Below are 19,608 nucleotides of genomic sequence, written 5' to 3' on the forward strand. Positions count from 1 at the left end.
GCTAAAGGATACAAAGTTGCAGTTACGTAGGATGAATAAGTCTAGAGATCTAATGTATGGCATGATGACTACAGTTAATAATACTGTATTGAATATTGGAAATATGGTAAGAGAGTAGATTTCAAGTGTTTTCACCACACTCACACAAAAAATGGTAACTGTGAGAAGATATGTTAATTAGCTTGACCCTAGTAATTATTTCACTACATATATATATATCAAATCATCATGTTGTACACCTTAAATATATGTAATTTTTATTTAAAAAAAAAATTTATCCCTTGATTGTTAAAAATCAGAAATAAAGAATAGAAATGGAAATAAATAGGCAGAGCGCAGATGAATCTTAGGGCAGTGAAGCTGTTCTGTGTGATACTATAATGGTGGATACACATCATACATTTGTCAAACCCATAGAATGGACAGCACCAAGAGTGAACCCTAATGTAAACTACGGCCTTTGTGATAATGATGTGTCAATGTAGGTTCATCAACTGTAACAATCGTAGGCCTCTGTGGGGGATGTTGATAGTGGGGGAGGCTATGGATGTGTGGGAGCAGGGAGTATATGGGCAATCTCTGTATTTTCCACTCAATTTTTCTATGAACCTAAAACTGCTCTAGAAAGAAAGTCTAATAAAAAAATGTTTTAAATAAATAGAGAACCTTACCAAGAGCCCGATTTATTAAGTGCAACATTAGTCAACGGCAGTATATGTGCTCTGAGAACCTTCAACGAAAGAAAACACCACTTGTTTTAAACTGAAAGTTTGGTTTAATTCATTAATTTAAATTCAAACCAATGAAGACATTCAAGTTTGCCTTAATTATACATAATAAATGGACAATATCCAATATCTGAACAAATGAGAAAATGTACGTTGTACTGTTTATTATGGAGACGGATAATACATTTGATAGTTACAAATAATTACAAAAACATAATTGTATCTGTGTTTTCCATCAATTTGCCTTTAAGACAAATTATGGCTATTAAAGAAGATACCAAATAGCACTAATTACAATGTTTTCTTTTACATATTGCACACGGTTTTGTATGAACAGTGTATAGAGGAAATACATTAAACATATTTCAAACATAGATTCTACAATGTACTACTACTTTTTGAATCCTAAAGCTCCTTTAGAGTCAGGATTTCAATCCCTACATTTTCTACCATTGACATATTATTGAACGAATATGCTTAAATTGGATAGTTTCTTTATTGATAGAGTGATTGGCTAGGCTGGGACAGTCCCAATTATGTCTGCTCCCCGAGTATAACTACTAATAGTGCCCCCTTTCACTATCAAAAACATTCCCTTTGGAGGATAAACTATGAGGTCTCGCTAGTTATAGAGCTCATATTTGAAGTTAAATAGTGCCACCTGCTGGAACAAGAAATATTACAAGAATAATCGCATCCTCTTTCAGTATTGAATGGATTAATACAAAAGATTGCCTGGATATTCGGTATCAGATAGAATATGCTCAGTACATAAATAATAATTATATTTTATTATAATTATATTTAAATCATAAAAAATTAGTTACTATGAAGCAATTCTAGAATAAACTATTAAATATTGTTAAATAATAAAGAAAAAATAAGAGCTTATCTTGAAGTAATAAATGACTACATTTGTCATATTTTTAATTTAATCATCAAAAACTATAGAGAAAAATGAGCATATTTACACTACATTAAAATCATTATATAAGCCATTTCAATAAATAATTTACTGAAATACAGTTAGTTCACATGGAAGGAGAAAATTTGAAATATTGATATATCATGAAACATATCATATCATGATATTCAGTAACAAACTGTTTGAATGATATTCAAACAAACATATCATATCATGATATTCAGTAACTTAAAACTACCTTAATGGTTATCCTCTAAATTTATCATTATAAAGAAGAGATAAACTTACTACAATTAGACTTATTCATTTAACTTCTCAAGAAATAAATGTTTGGATGTCATTCCTTCACTCAACAAACATTTATTGAGACAGTCAGCAAATATATGTGAAGCACTGAGGGAAAGAGAAAGCATGATTTGTATTTTACCTCAAATTAATAGCATACCAATTAATTCACTGAAATTCTTCTACCTAGTATTTTTTAAACATGCATTACCTTAAAAAGATAGAATCTGTGGTTGCTGTGCTGTCCAAGTTTCTCTTGTAATCTCTGTATTAAAAGTTTTACTTGGTCTGTTCGTGAAGCTGTGATTAGAGGTTCTGCTTTCTGAATCTCTTCTACTAAAGCATCGACATCAGTACTGAAATTCACACACCATACAAAAATGTTACTTTTTTCTATACAAAAAATGCATATACATTCATGACATGAAGAATGGCAATGAAGCACCACATTTATATAACGTCAAGAACACCATCATCTTTACCAAGAAAATTCTGGGGGAAAAAATCACACAGATCAATAACGAGCATCGTGGCACATGCAAGCTGCTTGGGTTCTCTAGAATCATTTTATTAACTGAGATTTCTCCCCTGGAAGGTGTGCAAAGATTCTGATTTTCTTACCTAAGAGGGCCAAGGGCATCCTGGTTCTGAACATGAGCTCTTTCTCTTTATTTTTTTCTTGTTTCATTTTTTCTTTTCTTTTTTTTTGTGGTGAGGAAGATTGGCTCTGAGCTAACACCTGTGCCAATCTTCCTCTATTTTGTATGTGGGATGCTGCCACAGTATGGTTTGATGAGCCGTGCGTAGATCCACACCTGGGATCCAAACCCGCGAACCCTGGGCCACCGAAGCGGAGCATGTGAACTTAACCACTACGCAATCGGGCTGGCTGCTTTTTCGTTTCTATTAAATGAACATATATTGAATGTGCCTGGTACTGCTATACTTTCCACTTTACATGTGTTCTGTCATGTAATCCTATAACAACCCTCTAATTCAATGCTTTTATCATAACTATTTTAGCGATGAAGAAAATGAGGTTCAGAAAGGTTAGGTTTTAAATATTTTTAGGGAAAGAGAAAGTACCTAACTAAAAATAAACATTCAAAGAATTATTATTATCATTATTACTATTACTATTTCTTATGGGCTATAACATTATTTCCCTCAAAGAGAATTTGTCTGAAATGTAGATTCAAGTTTCCCCAGTATTCAATTCTGGTAAATTTTGCTAGTCCAGAATAATATTAGTTCAAGACAAATATTAAAGTCTATTTTTTTTTAATTTTGTGTTTATTGCAGCAACATTGGTTTATAACATTGTAAAAGTTTCAGGTGTACATCATTGTACTTCTATTTCTGCATAGATTACATCATGTTCACCACCAAAATACTAATTACAACCCATCAGCACACACATGTACCGAATTATCCCTTTCACCCTCCTCCCTCCCCCCTTCCCCTCTGGTAACCACCAATCCAATCTCTGTCCCTATGTGTCTATATACCACAAAGGATCCAAAGTAGGGTCATTTTGCAAAACACTTCACAAATATGTATGAAGAAAGGACTCGCGGCCCAGCTGGGAGGGAGATGTTTGGTTGGCTGACAGCCTCCAGCTCAGCTCCTTCAGGATCCGCCTGAGCATGTGAGCCCAGGGCGTGCTCTTCTTGGTGGCCCTCAGCCCACGGCTGAATAAGAGGGTGGTACAAGAGCCTGGCCGTTACTGCCCCATGAGGGACTCCATTAACCGGCAGGCTTTGCTCCGGAGCTCCCCTGTGGACAACAGAGATTCTCTTGTCCAATCTGCATCATTATCATCCTGGCTGATGGCTCCTCCTGCCCGACCCTGCTTCATCCCCTGGTCTGTCACAGGTGTCACTTTCCAATAACCTTTTACCCACCTACCTCTGTCTCAGCATTTGCTTCCCAGAAATATGAACTCTGATAAGCATCTCCCTCCTCTTCATAAAGAAACGTTTCCTGAGCTCCAGTGCTGTGAAGGCGCTGAGCTAGGACACTATTCATTCAGCTAACATTTACTGAGTACCTAGTATAGATTAGGCCCCGGGAGTGTAAAAGATACGGTCCCAGCTCTCAAGAAATATGATCTATCAGAATGGGAGTGAATATTTGGAATGGAAATGAATCTGAGACAGTTTATAACGATGACTTTCATAAACTCCAAGAGATTCAGTTGTTGAAAGAGTTATACTTTCATAAGAATTAAAAAGATAATAATGCCTCTTGGAAAGATTTCCAACAGCTATTATGAATCAAAACAGATTTTCTAGCAAGATCTAAATTAACTAGATATTTAATCCATACACCACCACCCTGTAGTATTCTAATTGCTATCTTCCAATACAGTAACTGCAGTATGTCACATATACTGCAGGTATTTTTATGTGCAGAACTCCTCCAGATTCTTGGCCAGAATCAGAAATCAGGTCCATATTTTTTTAACTTTGAGACATTTATTTACCACATAGGATGACTACAGCACCCTATGGAGAAGTCCAACCTTTGATCACAGTGTTCAGAGCTCCTGGTTTCACAGCCCCACAAGCCTTCTTTGAAATGACCTAAGAATCCATACATTTTAAACATAAAATTTTTGTTTTTACTGACTTTCCAGCTGGAAGTCATTCTCTCATATAAGTTTATCCATACCATTCATACGATATTTTATTTTGTACAAGTTGTTTCTCAAACTAAACAACAAGCCCATGGAGGGTAGCAATTATGATTAGTATCTTTATAGGCTCATAGAATCTAACCTAGAGCTTTGCATGCAGGACATACAAATACATGATTGCTGACTAAATACATTTATGTCTAACAAAGGAACTTTCTTCATGCTGGCATAATCACACGAATCAGGAATATAATCCATTTACAAAAATAACAAGCTTGATTTGATCTTAGGCCTTGCCTTCTCTGAAAATAGATTAAACAAGGATTGTTGTAGATGAAGTTCAATGATATTATCTTTGCCACCATTTATTCTTTGATTTTTTTTTTTTTAAAGATTTTATTTATTTTTATTTTTTGCCCCCAAAGCCCCAGTAGATAGTTGTATGTCATAGCTGCACACCCTTCTAGTTGCTGTATGTGGGACTCGGCCTCAGGATGGACAGAGAAGTGGTGCCTCGATGCGCACCCGGGATCCGAACCCGGGCCGCCAGCATCGCAGCGCGCGCACTTAACCACCAAGCCACAGGGCCGGCCCTGATTTTTTTAAAAAATACCTATTAAGTACCTTCTCTGTGCCAGCCACCTGGAATAAGACTTGGACTCTATCCAAGCCGTCATCCTCTGAGCCACACCCTGTCCTCAGCCTAAGAAAGTGTACCACTGAAACTCCAAACCTCCAGTGACAGCCACTCTCACCGGCCATGAGGCCTTTTGGGTTCATTTTAAAACTAGGGAGCAGTTCATCTACTATTTCATTTTGGTTATGAGAGTGGTCCCTTTGCTGACAGTCTCTGTTCCCCTCCCCACTAATCATCACAAAGTAAAAGGACCGTCACAACGGAAAATCACTTATCTCACTGGGCGACAACCCTAAAACACATATCATGGTATTTTTGTTATATTTTTTTATTTTCTCCCATCGAGAATATTTTCACTTTATCTGCACTTGGGCTCAGATATAATCTGGAACAGGTATAATCAGTCTCTTGAAGTGGAGTTTTGCATAAGATTCCCCAAAGGGAATGAATTCTGGGCAATTTGATCTCACAAGGGGATTTCCTCTGGGCGCACAAGCTTCAGAGACAAAGATTTGGTCCTCCCAACTCTGCCCCGCGACAATTAACAAGGAGGATACTACGCAGTCAGCCCTAGGAGACATTTATCTACTAAGAAAATAACAGGCTCAGCAATACTCTTAAAATTCAATAACCAGCATTCCTCAAAAATGTGAAGGTCATCAAAAATAAGGAAAGTTTTGAGAAACTGTCACAGCCATCGGAAGCCTAAGGAGACATGATGACTGAATGAATGTGGCATCCTGGATGGGATCTTGGCAGAGGAAAAGAGAATTAGGCAAACGCTAAGGAAAACTGAATGAAATGCTCCCTTTAGTTAATAATAATGCATCAATACTGGTTCATTAATTGTGACAAATGTACCATACTAAGCTAAGATGTTAATAATAGGGGAAACTAGGTGTGGGGTATGTGGGAACTCTGTCTTCACAACTTTCCTAAAACCATTCTAAATTAAAGTTTTATTTATTAAAAAAAAAACAGCTCTGTTTAGGAAGAAAAAGAGGTCAGACTGACAACCCTTTTCCCATCTTCTCTTCATTTAGCAAGACACTCGAGTAGAACTCACTGAAACAAACAGGAAATAGTACAGCACAGAAGAACAATTTTTTCTGGTAATGTGTTGTCTCTAGTTTATGCAGCCCATCCACACATCACTCTACATCAGGGTTTTCCAGTAAAAATTCTGGATATGAAATACATGTTGCATTCCATAGCCAGCTTACCTGGGACCGAGATCAAGCAAATCTATGGATTTGGTCTTTAATTCTCCACTCTTTTCATATTCCAACATAATTCCTATAAAAAGAAACAAACATGTTATAAAACATTTATAATGACAATCTATGTCAAAAGTTAATCTACTTTTTTTTTTTTTTTTTTTGCTGAGGAAGATTCGCCCTGGGCTAACATCTGTTACGAATCTTCCTCTATTTTATATGTGAGCCGCTGCCACAGCTTGGCTGCTATGAGTGGTATAGGTCCATGCCTGGGAACTGAACCAGGGCCATTGAGGTGGAGTGTGCTGAATTTAACCACTAGGCCACTGGAGCAGCCCTAAAAGTTAATCTACTTTTTTACATAATTTTTTTCATTTTTCAACATAAAACATATTCAGAGATGTGATTCTAAAACAAGATTGTGTAGACTCACTTTTCCCTGGTCCTTCCTCTAAAGACAACAAAATACCTTTGAAATCATTCAGCAGACAATGCTAAAATAATTGAAAGTTGGACAGAAGAAGGTGGACTGGCTAGAGACCTCAGGATTTAAGGAATGAGTGTCTTGGGTTTTCTTTGATCTGCCATATACCCCAAACTGAGGACCAGACGGGCTTGCAGCCTGGAACCACAAAAAGCATAGACAACACAAACCAAAACCCAACAACAAAGCTTGCACTCTGTGGTCAAAGGACCAGGAAAAGGATAGTCAAACAAAACAATAAAGGGGATCCCTAAACCCTGCTCCACAACTGGGGCCCCTGTGGGCCGTCCAACCCACCAGTGGAAGCCCTGGGCTGTCCCAGTCCCCACTACACAGCTGGGCCCCAGCAGCAGTCTGATCTGCCTGCAGCAGCTGCCAACAGCAAAGCCCCAGACTTTCTCAAGCCCTGCTTCTCAGCTGGGGCCCCACTGGGCTATCTGATCAGCCTAGAGCAGTGTCAGCAAAGTCCCAGGATCTCCCAGACCCCACTCCACAATGGAGCCAATGGTGGGCAGTCCCATCCACCTGCAAAAGGGACAGCAGTGCAGTCCTGGGATGTCCCAGACCCCACTCCACCAACCAGGCATCGAAGCAGTATTGTCTCCCTGCCTTTGAACCAGTGGCATAACCAGGCCCAGGGGCTTGTCCTCCACCCACAGAAGGTCACCCAGTGAGAGCAGGCAAACCAGGAAAGTACCTTCTTCCCCTGAAGGTGGCACCAGCAGAGACTGAGCAGAAACCTCGGCAGCACCAGAAAAACAAAGCAGACCAGAATAACACTGCAAGGGCTCAGAAAACTAAACTGCCCTTGGAACTAAAGCCCACAAGAGTAGACCAGAACATATATACTAAATCTAAACATGCAGACAGCCTGCTAAAATAGATTTAGAGAGGATCAAGAATCTCCTAACATAATAACCAAAATGTCCAGGGTACAATAAACAGGAAAAGGCAATCAATGAACCCCAATACCCAGGATACAGTAAAAAAATCACCCATTGTACCAAGAACCAGTATTGGTCAACAAAGACCAATACTGAGACGAACGAGATGCTGGAACTACCCAACAAGGATTTTAAAGGAGGTGTCACAAAAATGATTCAACAGTCATTTAGAAATTCACTTGAATTTGTAAAGAAATGCAAAATTCATTTGAATTTTGAATGAAAACATGCAAAATCTTAAAAAATAAATAGAAGTTATTAAAACAAACCCAATGGGAATTACAGAACTGAAAAATACAACAGCCAAAATGAAAAACTTGCTGAATAGGTTCAACAATACAGCAGAAATAACAAAGGAGAGAATCAGTGAACTTGAAGACAAATCAATAGAATATATTCAATCTGAACAACAGACAGATAACAAACTGAAAAAAAAACTGAGCAGAACCTCTTAGCCAGTTAATTGTACATTTATGAATACGGACCAGTGGATCTCAAAAGTTTTTGCCTCAGGACCACTTTACATTCTTTAAAGTATTGATGACTCCAAAGAGTTTTTGTTTTTGTAATATTTTCCATATTAAAGTTGAGGTTTTTTTTTATTTAAATAGCAGTAATAAACTCATATCACGTTAACATAAATAACATATTTTATAGAAATAACTATATTGCTCAAAACAAAAAAAAATAAGAAGAGTAGCACTGTTTCATGTTTTTGCAAATCTCTTTAATATCTGGCTTAAAGACAGCTGGATTCTCATCTCTGCTTCTGCATTGAGCTGTTGCTATAGTTGCTTTGGATGAACTATAAAGAAGAAATCTGGTCATACACAGATATGTAGTTGGAAAAACGAAGAAACGTTTTAATTGCCTTTTCAGATGATTATGGATATTCTTCTTTGATACTACATTAAAACTTAAAAAATGGTAGTTTCATAAAGATTGGTTGTAATATAGAATCTGAAAACACATCAATGAACTCTTCATATCCTGTTACATTAAAATCTATTGGTCCATCTCACACTTTCGAAGGATATTTTATCCACATGTGATTTGTAACATCATGCACCAGATATTTGAAAAATATCAGTATACTGAGTTATGCATATCTTCTAAATGTTGAACATAGTTCATAATACAATATCCAAAAACTCGCATTTGTTAATATCACTACCAATATCTATCACAGGAAAACTCTTTTACTGTTGGTAAGCTGTCAAGCTCATGGTGGTACATATAAGTTTACTGAAATTCTAATTTTTGCTTGAAAGCTCAAATTTTACCCCTGGCAAGAAATGCTGACAGTTTTTCTTGAAAGTTTCAGGCTCAGGCTTTGTTCATTTTCAAGAAAATGTCTGTCAAATATCCAAGTCTGAAAACCATGTTTGTTTCTCAGTCAACCTTTCAAGTAAAAACGGTATTCCCTGAAAAAAACAGCTAGTTCATCTCTCAACTCAAAAAACTGCCCAACTGCTTTCCTCAAGACAACTGTCATATATCACTGTGCAGCAGGAGTGCCTTATGAGTATTTTCTATTTCATCACTCAGAATACATGTACTCATATGTCAGTATTTCACTACATTCATAAGCCTTACTGCATCACCAAGGACATTCTTAAGTGAAGCTGAGGGTTTTTTTTTTTTTCCTACTGCAAGTAGGTGCCAGTGCAGAAGACAATGACCACTACTAGAGTTGGTGCCACTGCCTTGATTTCTAGTAAGTCACCATCAGTTTCACACTGCACTGCTTTTGCACCATTAGTGCAAATGTCAACACAGTGGAAAAAAGCGAATGATACCTTATTGTTATTATGAAAAGAGATTTGACCTTGAGGCCCCAGTGAAAGGACTCAAGGGCTCTCAGGGATCCCCCTACAACTTGAGAATCACTGCTATAGACCGGAATTTGATATAACAGATAAGATTCCAGCAGCATTTCAGATCAAGGGAAAATAAAGAATTCTAATGAAACACTGTATTTACTTTCAAAAGCACTGAGCTATTGAGATGGCATGTGGCGGAGGTGAAAAGGCATGTACCTGGTGTCAAACAGATCCAAGTTTGAGTTCCAACTCAACTCTTTACTTATTTCATGGTACTAGTAAATAATCTCTTTATTTTTCTCATCTGTGGATAATACCTTCATTTGCTGCTCGAGGTTAAATAATATATATATAAAGTACCTGACACACAGTCTCGCTGAACAGCACTTATTATCTAGCTATGAACCAAATACCACCTTGTGACATATCCTACATGGTCACCTTGTATTATTACTTAAACTGCATCTATGCCTTCTCTCCCCAGCGAGACTGTAATGTCTTTAAGAGAAGAAAACGTGTGCTTCTTTATACTCCCAGGAGGACCCCTCCTCAGAGTGAGTCATGGTGATGTATGCACAGTAGGCACATGATTTGGCCAGGTTCAAGTACAAGCAACACTGTGAAATGGACAATACTTGCACCTTCCTCTCTCTGGCTTCCATTGCTCCCTCAATGGTGCCTGCTTCTCCCCATCATCTTCATGATCTTTCCATTTTCTCTCCTACCAACATCTAACTCACTAGACTGTGTGCTCCTAAGTCGATCTTCTCCTTATCCCTAGTGTCTACCATGAAATTTGGTACAAAAGAAATGTTCACAGTGCTGGTTGAACACATGAACTAACTGGTAGGTGACTGGATGAATGTCCCCAGATTGCTTAAAGCAACTGACACTCCCTGTCTGTATAGCATGTGGCCTTTCAGAAATCATCAACACCATAACCAACTCCCTCCTTCCTCAAATACCATTCTCAATAGGCTTTTATGAAATCTCTCCATCTTTTTCTCCACTCTGTTACTTCTCATTCCCCTTTACTGGTTCCTCCCCTTCTGCCTGACCTTTAATACTGCTGGTCTTTAGGGTTCAGGTCTAGGAATTCTTCTCTTCTCACTTTACATTGTTTCCCTATATAAATTCACCCATACTCGTGGCTTTAATTACCATCAATATACCAACAATTACCAGTTGGAACTTTCCAGTCTGGACCTCCTCTGGGTTCCAGACACATAGATGTCTCGCCTGCACCTCATACAAGTTCAGGATTTTTCTCTTCAATCCTGCTTCTCCTCCAGAGTTTCCTTCTCAGGGCCAGACATCACCACTCACCCAGCTGCATAACCACAGTCTTGGAAGGAATTCATCTCAACAGTCTCAATGAGTTGGCACAACCTAAGCAGAGAACTCAAGCAACTGTTGTGTAATGAAGTGTAACATTTCAGAACAGAAAAATCATTCCAAATGATTTTTTTGTGTGTGTGTGAGGGAGGTCAGCCCTGAGCTAACATCCGTGCTAATCCTCCTCTTTTTTTTTTTTGCTGAGGAAGACCTGCTCTGAGCTAACATCTATTGCCAATCCTCCTCCTTTTTTTCTTCCCCAAAGCCCCAGTAGGTAGCTGTATGTCATAGTTGCACATCCTTCTAGTTGCTGTATGTGGGACACAGCGTGGCCGGAGAAGCATTGCATCGGTGCGCGCCCGGGATCCGAACCCAGGCCGCCAGTAGCGGAGTGCATGCACATAACCGCTGAGCCACCGGGCCGGCCCCCAAGTGCTTTTAATGACTCAACAAAACTGCCCAGAACTCCATGACACAGCAGGCAAACAACTGTAATTAAGAGGCTAGTTTGACATAGTTTTGTTTTGTTTTTTTTCCCCAAAAAGTAGTTCTTTTATATCAAAGACTGGAAACTAAACTCTAGTCTAAGAAGCAAACTTACAAAGAAAAAAAAGAGTGGTTGGAGAGCCAATCACTGCAAATACTGTTCTTATTTCCTTAGAGTGAAAATAGGCTTCTTGTGCCACACCAAAATTTTCAACAAATATGGATATTACAACATTGTTAAAATCTTTTTAAAAACCTACTTACATGCCACATGTTCTTGAAAGGATTTAAGGGGGCTTACAACGACAAATAGAATACAAAAAGCTAAGATTGGAAGTAGATAAGAAATAGATTCATTGGCAAGGTAAGATGCAATTAAAGGAAAGATCACATTTACAATTGCACTGAATACCTAAATATAAAATTAACAAGAAATGCACAAGATCTAGCTGTACTAGTGTATATAAAAGAAAATTGTGATAAATGGAGAGACCCATTTCTAGATGAGAAAATTCAACATTGTGAAGATGTCAAATTAATCTGTGGAGTTAAAGTAATTATAAAGATTTTAATTTTTGGAATTTGAAAATTTACCAAATAGTATAAAAAACTATAAAACAATAAAATGTGGTTCTGATACAAAATTAGATCCATATAATAGAATTACCTATCTATGCAAATTTAAAAATAAATTGAAGGTAATATTTCAAATTAATGTGGAAAGAATAGATTATTCAATAAATAATGATGTAATAATCAGTTGTATTTTGGGAAAATTAATAAAATTGGATTTCCACCACACAGTGTACAAAAATACATTCTAGGTTGATTAGAGGTTTTAATATTAAAAATAAAATATAAAATGGTCTAAATAATAGAACATATTTATATCTTAGTGTCTGTAACCGGCTTTTTAAGCATGATGTGAAACTCAACAGCTAAAAAAGAAAAAACCGACAGATTTGTCTGAAGTAAATTTTAAGTTTCTACACAGTAAAAGATACCACAAATTTAAAGGCAAATGATAATCAGCAAAAAAATTTCAACTATAAACACAAAGCTTAAAAGACTTAATAAAAAGAAGTCTAAAAACGATTTTAAAAACGAAAATGGACAAAAAGTGTGAACAGTCAATTTGCAAAGAAAGAAAGACAATGATCAACAAACAGACCAAAATGAAATGTTCCCAACTTCATTAATAAGAAATACAAAATAAAATAACAGATACGATGTACGATTTTTACCCATCAGATTAGCAAAGATTACCAAGACTGATAATACTCAATATTAGCAACGTTGAGGAAGTAGCCATTCTCACTTACGGTTGGTAGACATGTTAGGTGGCTCCTTTGAAGGGGCCACCACACCTTCAGGGCGTTGAGGGTGATCTTAACTATTCTTTTATGTATTTTTCAAAATTTGGTTATAAGTAAATCTTACTTTTATAATAAAAAAGTAAGAGAAAAATAAAAACAGAGAAAAATGAAGAAAAATTATAGGGATCAACATTATTAGGATATAAAATCTTAAAGGTCAAGATTCTTATAAGGTTATTTGAATACTCAAGATACAGCACTTTGAAACGTACAAGGTTCCATCAATTTAAGGCATCATTATCATCAAGGACTGTTTCTTTCCTGTTCTGTAATTTTAAGTTTTTTGCATTATAAATAAGGGTACTCAAGATGCACTATTTATTATTGAGGAAAGCAGGCATTCAATAAACAGTTGAGTAAATAAATGATATAAACAATGATTAAGTAATATAATCATAATCTGTAACTCAGGGCAAGGTTGAAAAGAATTAGCCCATACAGTATAATCTAACATCCTAAGGAAATGCATTAAAAAAATTTACCAAACAAATTCACAAAATTCTGCTTTCTTTATCACGACTACCTTGTTTCTAATAAAATGAAAAATGTTAAAAGTCTTTAAGTTGAATACTAAATATTAGTTGGATGACTATACAAATGGATCTAGAAAATAAAGTGCAAAATCTGAAACATGCACATTTCACTATTTCACTGTGACAAAACACCAAGGCAACAAGCTCACCCTTCCCATGATCACTAAGCTTCAATATAAGCAGGAGGCTGTGATGTGTGCTGTGAAGAAAACAAGCAGGAAATGGACAAAGATGCTCCTAGGAATACATGCTGTTCTTCAGTGATTGTTTCCCACAGTATCTTAATATTCTTGATCTTCTCTTGTTGTTATTATTATGCAGTAGGAACAATTCCCAAAGCACTTAGGTAAGAAGCCACTACCCCCCAAATTCTGCAACATACTAAAAGGTTAAGCTTCAAAAGATATGAGTATTCTGGGGCCAGCCCAGCGGCTTAGTGGTTAAGTTCGCAAACTCTACTTCGGCACCTGGGGTCTGCGGGTTCAGATCCTGGGTGCGGACCTACACACTGCTCATAAGCCATGCTGTGGCAGCGTCCCATATACAAAATAGAAGAAAACTGGCACAGATGTTAGCTCAGGGACAATCTTCCTCACCAAAAAAAAAAAAAAAAAGATATGAGTATTCCTTGGTCAGATCATATTCAATCAAGAGAAACCTTTAAAGTGCTGAGACTATTAACTAGTTAAATTAATGTTTACTTAGTTCCTTCTCCTGGCCAAAAAACTAGGGGCCTGCACACAGTAAATAAAAGACAAAAACTGTCATAACTGAGTCAGTTGAAAAGCATATATTCAACACCTACTCTGCACGACACTCAAAGAGCTTATGCATTAATGAATGTGACCAAGATGGAAAGGGAATGCCCCATGTCCCATTAGCCGTATTACTGCTAGGTACCTTTAGTCATCAGGAATTTAGGGAGGGAGAGGGATAATCCAGTGGATGCCAACAAGAGAATACTCCTGACCTATACGTTATCCAAAAGAATGTGGGAGGACTGAAAGTAGAGGATCAGGAAGCAAAACCAAATTGCTTTATGGCCAGAAGCGATAAAGGTAGCATGGGAATGATTTAGTGGCAAGTGATTTTTTCCTGTTTGATCATGTTATTGCAACACTTACCTGCTATTCAGTACTACCTTGGAAACTTGCACTTAATATTTGGCTCACCAAAGACTGGAATTCAGAAATAAAGTGTCTAACATGCTAAGAGATATGACTTCATTATAAGAGCATCATTAAGGCAAAGGTCGCAGGCATGAGTCTAAAGCCTTTCTTGAATCTAAGATTGTTATTAGAACCCTGGACTTTTAGAGTTGGAGCAGACCTTAGAGATCACCTATCAGACCCGTTCACATTTCAGGAAGAGTTCTAGGCATTCTACTCAATACACATCATCTCATTAGACTCACTCATTTAGTCAACAAATATGTGAGTGTGTATTTACACACCAGGCTTTACTCTCGGTGCTGGAGATACCGCAGTAAGCAAAAGAGACAAAGTCCCTGCCTTCATAAAGCTTTTATTCTAGTGGGGGAGACTAAGCAAGACAAAGAAAAGACAAAACAAGGGAGTGGGCTATGAAATATCTTGAAAAGTTGGAAATTCTAGAAAGGGAGGTTTCACTTGACTTACTTTTGAGGGAGGAGCTAACAAGCGTGAGAGTACTGGCTATGCAGACACCCAGGGGAAGATTATCCCAGGCAAAAGGCATAGCAACTGCTGAGACCCTGTGTGGAGGCACGCTTGGCCCATCCAGGAACACCAAGAAGAGTAGTATTGCTGGAACGCGAAGCAGGGTGAAGACAGAGAGGCAAAAGGGGGCCAGATCCTGCAGGGCCTTGGACATGATGGCCTTTCTACTATAAGTGAAATGAAAAGCCATTGGAGGGCTCAAGTAGAAGAGTGACATGATCGGATTTATGTTCTAACAGAATCACCCACTGCTGGGTTGAAAACAGACTGAAGTGGGGCGAGGGTGGAAGCTCTAGCAAGAAAGAGAACAGTAGCCTTGGTTGTGGCAAGAAGTTGTTGAATTCTGTACATATTTTGAAGGTGAGCTGGCAGGATTTATTACTGGAACAAATGTGGAGAGTGCAAGAGAGGAGAAAAAGATGAGTCCAAGGTTCTGGCGCGAGCAAGCGGGGGAATGGAGCTGCCATTGACTGAGATGAGGGAGACCACAGGAGGCCCCACGTGAAATGCACACTGGACATCCGAATGAAGACTCAGGCTGGCAGTTGGGTACTCAGGACTCCTCAGGATGGTTCTGAAGCCTTGAGAATAGATGAGATCACCTAGCAAATGAGTATAGATAGAGAAAAGAAGTCCAAGAATGGAGCTCTAGGACAGTCCAACATTAAGATCAGAAAGAAGAGGAGAAGCCAACAAGATGGACCAAGGAGTGACAATGAGGCAGGAAAAAGAACAGAGTGTGTGTCCTGGAAGCCAAAGGAGGGCGGAGTGATCAAATGGGTCGGATGCTGCTGTCAGGTCAAGTAAGGAAAGGACTGAGACGCAGCCAGTGGATTTAGCAAGGTTGGAAGTCACTGGATCTTGAAAAGGGCAGTTTCAGTGGAGGGTGAAAACACGACTGGAGTGAGTTCAAGACACAAGGGAAAAGAGAAATTGGGGACAACATTCTTTCAAAGATGTTTACTGGGAAGGGAAAGAGACAAATGGGAGAGTAGTTGGAAAGAATCAGTAGACCTATGAGTCAGACTCTCCGACTGATGGCTTGACAGATCACAACATACTGCCCAAGTTACAAAATTTCTATATGGTGAGAGTCAGTTATTACGATCTCAGAGCTCATGTTCTTAACCTACACTCCACAACAGAGAGAAGAAAGCAAGACATTCATTTATCAACCAATTTATGGGAACCAGCCCTGCCTTCCTGTAAGCACAGACTATGTAAAGTTGTGGAATGCTTAAAGAAAACAAGCTATTAATCTTAACTTAAATTTTCCTATATACTATCTTTCATATCTAGAGCCTTTTCATGTTACTTTAATTGGAATTCTAAGAGGGAGAAAATGAGTGTCTTGACTACAAATGTTAACTTCACACTGGTGAAAGTTGCTGTCCAGGCCCATTCTTGCGGAGAGGACCAAACTTTTCACCAGGCAAGTATATTTGGTCATCTACTGCTTTGTGGCAAGTTCTGCAGACTTTTTATCTTACATTCTTCTTATTTTTAAAGTGAGTTCTGAGTTAGAAGCCAAGAGCTCTGTTCCTATGTCTGTCCCTAACAAGCTGAGTGACCAGGGGACTTTCACTTATTCTGTAAGGGTGACCATGTCCTCACCTACGAAACAAAGGAACTAGGCAAGTTTATTCTACTCTAAAACTATAGTATTCTATGGACTTACTTCATAATTCCTTAACTCATTGGATCAAGGACTGTGACTTTCTTTAAAGGCACAAAGTGTTTACGCAGTAGGCCCTCAATAAATGTGTCGTCCATTGATTGATGGTACAGTCTGGTATACAGTCACTAACGTAAAATGCTTTGTTGCGTATGTATTTTTCTTTTCATACCTCAACACACCTTGACTTGATCATTCTGGTACGTTGAAAATAAAAAGCACTGTGGTTCTCCTCGGTGTCTTCCCTTCCAGAAACCAACATCCCAGGACATCACCCATCGCCACCTCTCCCTCCCCATCCACCACATTCCTAACCAACCAGACAGCATTATAACCCAGCAATTTAACAGTTTAAAGACTTCCTAAAAGAGTCGATTTAAAAGTTTTGAGGAACAGAGTCCAGCATCTGAAGGAGTGAGGGGTCCGTCTTCGGAAGCGCCCGGCTTCCTGTCCCACATGGATCACCCACTCGGGGACACCGCCGCCCCCGAGGGTCCCTCACCCTCCTCCAGCCCAGACCGCCCCAGTGCCAGAGTCCAGGGCCCCAGGTGAGGGCGGCGGGGGCACAGCCTGTACCTGGCGGGTAATACCGGAGCAGGAGGCTCTTGAGCTTCATTTTCTCGCTCGCAGACCCCTCGCGGACTGGCTTCGTAGCCATGGAAACGGCCAAACAGCCGCGAGACACGGGCGCGCATGCGCGGGCGCCTCCGCGGGCTCCCGGGACGCAGCCTGCTGGGCGGGCAGCCCGGGGCGGACGGGCGCCGGTCCCGGGCCCAGCGAGGCGCGAGAGGGAAGCGCGCCCTGGCCCCGCGCCGCATGCATCTGCCTCGGGGTGCCCAGGGGCGGGCGGGGACTCCAGGGCGCGGCGCTGTGAATCCCGGATCTGCACCCCTCGGTGCGAGGGGTGAGCAGGGACTACGTCCCCTCGTGTTCTCAGTAAGGGTGACCTCACAAGGGGCGGGGCGCGGCCGGGAGGGATGGAAGAAAACTCCCGCTCCAGGTTACCTTTCCCGGCCCTTCCTCATGCCCTGTCCCTATCCCCACAAAAGAGAAATGACCTCAACGTAATAGCCTTCGTTTCCCGACGCTGTGCCATACACTGCGCTAAGCGCTTTCTGCACCTGTGTTCATAGAGTCCCAACAAAGGTATGAGTTACCCATCATTTAATATCACCGCCATCTCCGGGATGAGAACGGAGAATTAGAGAAAGTGAGGAACTACCCGGGGAAGCAACCTAGTGAGTGGTGGAGGCGGGATGGGAAGGCGGGTGTGTCAGCAGCCTGTACCTGGAAGCCTACCCCTGTGCTCTCAACCATGAGTTTAAGGCTTTGGAGTTCTTCTCTTGGCCAGTTTTATTTCTTGCCAGCATGGATTCTTTGCCTGCCAAGTCTGGTTTCCATCAGGAAGACTGGACAAGTAGAGTCAGCTAGTCAGATTGTCAGTTTCCTCTAAAGAATTTGGCCAAAGTCCCTAAATTGGAATTTCCCAAACTTGAGCAATTCCTGTGTTATCTTCACACCCGGGGGGCCACATCTCCTTATCACCCCTGTACCTCCATATCTAAGACTTTTCTTTAAGTTCTTACAATTTCTCTAAGTTGACTCCCTTGTTTTACTTCACATTTTAAAATGTAATTTAGAAGAAAATTGTTAATACTGTAAATTAAAATTTTATATAATTTTCAATGAAGAGCTGCAGGTAACTGTAAAAATAAATGCAATTTTTTAAAATGTTATTGAATTACTTTATACTATTGCCTGCCAAAGACTGTAAACAAAGGCTTTCTCTTTCTTTTTTTTTTTAAGAGGAAAAATTAGCATCTATTTGAAATTTTCAAGGCAGGTAGGCTAGCACTCAGCTAAGCCTTTTCACTTCATGTACTCAGAAGTTTGGAGAGATGACTGAAATGCGAAAATCTTTTCTACTAAGTGATACAACTAAACCTAATACAAATGGGCAACACATAAAATCATGTATTCCCATCAGCGGTAAGCATCCCGTACTTTGGAAACAGGGAACCAGATGAAATCTAAGATACCTTCTAGCTCAAACTTCCCCTAATCATTAAGACTCTGGAAAGCGTTTAAGTAGGGAGAGGCAAAGAGTTCATCTGTAGAAACTAGCAGATTTTGTTTATCCGTATTATTCCTTATGCTCATGCCATTTAAGATGACACCTTTGGAAAAATAGTAACTTTACAGTGGAGAAATACAGTGGAAAATACAGAGGACACAGCAATTCTCTGTTTCCTGCCCACAGTGCCTTACCTGCCTCTAATCATGAGAACATCAGAGCAACCCAAAATGAAGAAATGGTACAAAATGACTGTCAAGTTCAAGAAAGAAAAAGATAGACTGAAAAACTGTTCCAGATTAAAGGACACTAAAGAAATAGAACAATTAAATGCATTGAGTGATCCTGGATCCTGGACCAGGGAAAAAACTTAGCTATAAAGGACATATTGAGACAACTGGATGAAATTTGAATAACGATTGTGGTTTAGATTGTATTATATTGATATTATATCAATATTAAGTTTCCTGATTTTCGTCATTGTGATTATGTAAGAGAATGTCCTTGTTCTTAGGAAAAACACACTGATTTCTTTAGGAGTAAAGGGATGTGATATCTGCAATCAACTCTCAAATGGTTTTGAAAAAATGTATATATAAGTATAGGGGTGCATGTGTGTGTGTGTGTGTGTGTGTGTGTTAGGATAGGTAGATCAATAAGAAATGATAAAGCCAATGAGCAAAATGTTGAATCTAGGCAAAGGGTCCCTATTGAGGAGTTCCTTGTACTATTCTTGCAGGTTCTCCAGAAG

The 19,608-nt window shown here is 39.2% G+C and overlaps 1 protein-coding gene across 2 annotated transcripts in view; it reads right to left on the reverse strand.

The window, feature by feature from the left end:
• The window catches only part of DAW1 (dynein assembly factor with WD repeats 1), a 48,321-nt gene extending 30,644 nt beyond the window's left edge, over window positions 1–17,677 (reverse strand). For both annotated transcript variants that reach the window (XM_004427652.2, XM_087424528.1), the window contains exons 1-4: window positions 17,360–17,677; window positions 6,437–6,509; window positions 2,150–2,294; window positions 672–730 (exon numbers count right to left, since the gene is read on the reverse strand). In XM_004427652.2, coding sequence (XP_004427709.1) covers window positions 672–730; window positions 2,150–2,294; window positions 6,437–6,509; window positions 17,360–17,441 — 359 coding nt within the window. In that variant the 5' untranslated portion in view covers window positions 17,442–17,677. The remainder of the gene's footprint in view (window positions 1–671; window positions 731–2,149; window positions 2,295–6,436; window positions 6,510–17,359) is intronic.
• Window positions 17,678–19,608: the final 1,931 nt, after the last annotated feature.

Source organism: Ceratotherium simum, chromosome 37, assembly GCF_057802395.1.
Source record: "Ceratotherium simum simum isolate JZ-2026a chromosome 37, ASM5780239v1, whole genome shotgun sequence".
In the NCBI taxonomy this organism is placed as follows: domain Eukaryota; kingdom Metazoa; phylum Chordata; class Mammalia; order Perissodactyla; family Rhinocerotidae; genus Ceratotherium; species Ceratotherium simum.